Source organism: Orycteropus afer, unplaced genomic scaffold, assembly GCF_000298275.1.
Source record: "Orycteropus afer afer isolate SDZICR_OR568_19922 unplaced genomic scaffold, OryAfe1.0 scaffold00140, whole genome shotgun sequence".
Taxonomy (NCBI): domain Eukaryota; kingdom Metazoa; phylum Chordata; class Mammalia; order Tubulidentata; family Orycteropodidae; genus Orycteropus; species Orycteropus afer.
Window position 1 is genome coordinate 3,715,494 of NW_006921727.1, and position 3,358 is coordinate 3,718,851.

General features: G+C 33.8%; 1 protein-coding gene across 1 annotated transcript in view; it reads left to right on the forward strand.

Annotated features, from left to right (window-relative positions):
- Positions 1 to 3,358, forward strand: part of RAB23 (RAB23, member RAS oncogene family) — a 31,913-nt gene that overhangs the window by 25,342 nt on the left and 3,213 nt on the right. Inside the window, exons 3-4 of the mRNA XM_007945605.1 lie at positions 500 to 656; positions 2,643 to 2,725. Coding sequence (XP_007943796.1) covers positions 500 to 656; positions 2,643 to 2,725 — 240 coding nt within the window. The remainder of the gene's footprint in view (positions 1 to 499; positions 657 to 2,642; positions 2,726 to 3,358) is intronic.

Here is a 3,358-nt window from a genome sequence, read left to right on the forward strand (position 1 = left end):
TACTCTTGGCTTTGGTTATACTAGTAGATACTATTCCTTTGTATCATTGGTATTCTCTTGGTATTCTGTTATGAATATAAATAATATGTGCTTATAAAAAGTAAACAGAATGAGAACATTATGATTCTTTTCTCATTAATTTTTTAAAAATCTATGCTGATTTAAATTAAGACACATATGACAAATGTTAACAGGAAAAATTTGGCAACAGTTTACTTTACCATTCTTTATAGCTTTTACTAATGATATCAGTATTTTGTGGTGTTCTATAAAGAATGTATTGGATTTTGACACTTGTATAAGTTTGAGAACCAGCGTTAGGAATGCAAATTGATTCTTTGAATTAGAAAATGGAGTTTTTATGTTAAAAATTAATCAGAGTGTTACAAAGATCAGTTTAACATTTATTCCTTACACTTACACATAGATAAAAGTTTTCTACACCTCTCATAGGATTGTTTCATTATTATAAATAACCATTTTTTTTGTGATCTTACAGGAGCCCAGGCTTGTGTGCTTGTATTTTCTACCACAGACAGGGAATCTTTTGAAGCAATTCCCAGCTGGAGAGAGAAAGTAGTAGCTGAAGTAGGAGATATACCAACTGTACTTGTACAAAACAAGATTGATCTCTTGGATGATTCTTGTATAAAGAAGTAAGATGACTATGCTTTTGGAAGCACTTCTACAAAAGTATTTTTTGGACAGTATTTCTACAAAAGTTAAAACATTTTTTATTGTTGCGTAGACCTAAGACTTAACAAAAGCATTTATAAAGACTGCTTTACAGTTAAAATTTCTGCAGTCTGGTTTATGTGATTTGGGGTTAAAAAATAATACTGAGTTATAAGTTATTGTTGTTGTTGTTACGTGCCATCGAGTTGGCGCCGACTCACAGCGACCCCTCCTTGGGTTTCTGAGGCAGTATCACTACGGAAGTAGATTGCCCAACCTTCCTTCCAAGGAGTGGATGGTGGGTTTGAATTGCCAGCCTTCTGGTTAGCAGGCAAGTGCCTTAGGCACTATGCTACCAGAGCTTGTAAGTAGAGAAAATTAAAGTAAGAAAGTTTACAAGTCCTTTTAGGATTCTAGACTTTGGTCTTTGAACCATAAAACCAGTTTTTCATGTTAATTTAAACTTAGGTATAGTAAGAACATTAAGAAAAACATTCCTAGATGTTTTCAAATCTAGAGTAAGTTGCTATCCTACACTGATGAATTTAAATAGATAAAAAGTATAGATTCATTATTCTGTATATTCAGAATTCCTATGCTCAGATGTGTGAATAGAGTTTAACCATTGCCATTGAGTTGATTCTGATTATGCCAATCCCATCTGTGTTAGTAGGATTGTCCTCCAGGGGGTTTTCAGTGACTGGGTTTTTTTTTGGGAAGTGGATTGCCAAGAATTTCTTCCTAGGCGCCTCTAGGTGGACTCAAACCTCCCACCTTTCAGTTAACCATTTGTACCAGCAGGGGCTCTGAACAGAGTTTAGCATCTAGATAATTTTTGTTCATATATGTTTACTCATTGCATCATTAACATTTTTGCTAGCTTTGCAAATCTGTGCTTGGCTTTTTCCTTATTATTATGAATTTCTATCTGTCTATTTATTAGTTATCTATTGCTGTATAACAAACTCCCCCCGAGATTTTGTGGTTTAAATGACAAACCTTTATTACTTCACAGTTTCTGGGGGTCAGGAATTCATAAGTAGCTTAAGCTGGGTGATTTTTGCTCAGAGTTTTTCGTGAAATTGCAGTCAAGATGTTGGCTGGGGCTGTAGTCATATAAAGGCTTGACTAGGGCTGGAAGATCCACTTCTAAAATGGTTTACTCACTTGGCTGTTAGCAAGAGGCCTTAGTTCCTTGCTACTAGTGCTTGTTATTAGGACTGCTTAAGTGTTCTCACAGCATGGCAGCTGGCTTCCTACTTAGCAGTTGATCCAAAGAGAAAGCAAGGTGAAAGTCCTGGTATCTTTTGTGAGCTAGCCTAAAAGTCGAATACTATCACTTCTGCTGTTATGTTCACACAGGCCAACTTTGATACAATGTGGGAGGGGACTATGGTCCTGAAGACCAGGACCCACTTTGGAACATGGCTACTATAGTCCTCATAAAACTAAAATTAAGGATGCATTTTTATAGACACAATCACTAATATACTGACTTTGGCTTTTGGCAACAAAATATTTTCATAGCAGATAAGAGTAAAATAAATATTTCAATATAAGATTTTCAGAGTGTAATTAAATCCAAATATATTAAAAACAGAAGAGAAAGAATTGATTAAAGTATTATATATAGAAAAGTAATATTTAATCATGGAAATTAGTGATACTATAGAAAAGTGTTCTGTTTACAAATAAAGTGTAATGATATTATCCTTTAAGAGGAGTGAATACTAAATCTTGTTCAGCGCTAAGTGAGACATAGCTTTCAACTGGTTTCATTTAACAGGGCATCAATATTTAAGGTTCTTTAAAAAGAAATAAGAGAAATATATGGAAGGTCTAATTTTCCCCCTCTTTCTTTCTTTCACACACACACTGAATTCAGTAAATGTAATAAAAGTGATTTTTTTAAAACAAGCTATCAAAGTTACCTCTATAAGCATTTTCTTTTCTGAATTGATGTGCAGTGAGGAAGCTGAGGCACTGGCTAAAAGGTTAAAGTTAAGATTCTACAGGACATCAGTGAAAGAGGATCTAAATGTAAATGAAGGTAAATGGCCTTTTTAAATAAGTTTTTGCAACAGGATGTTTATTTTAATCTGCTGCTTTTCTTATTGTGTTGTTCTGATATTTTATTTGTATGAGAATAAACTTTGCTCTGTCACCTGTCATTAAGTATGATTTGAAGGCATGGACACCTGTTACTCCCTACAGCAAAACTTCATCTGTAGCTTTTTGTTTGTTTTAATTTCTTTACAGATCTAAGCTATGTATGTATATGTAGTATGTGTTTTTAATGCTCACCTTTTTAAACCTACATTTCAAATTACTAAATCGTTTTAGAACACCAGCATAGTAGACATTCCTTTAGGTAGTGATGACCTTAGTTTAATAATAATTTCTAGTTTAAGAAAGTAAGATTAGAGAAAAGTAGTATTTATTTTTCTGATTTCAGCATTGCCATTTATTTTATGAGATTGAAACTCATTTGTTGCTCAAGTCTTTATGGTGGTTAGGTTTTTTTCACCTAAAGGAAGTCAACACAAGACTTGGTCTACCATCATTGAATATTAATCCCTATTCAAGTACTTAAACTAAAAACTCAGTGACAGAAAATCTTCTCCCATTTTTGTAGCGCAATGCCTAAGGCAGTTGACTGCTAACCAGAAGGCTGGTGGTTCAA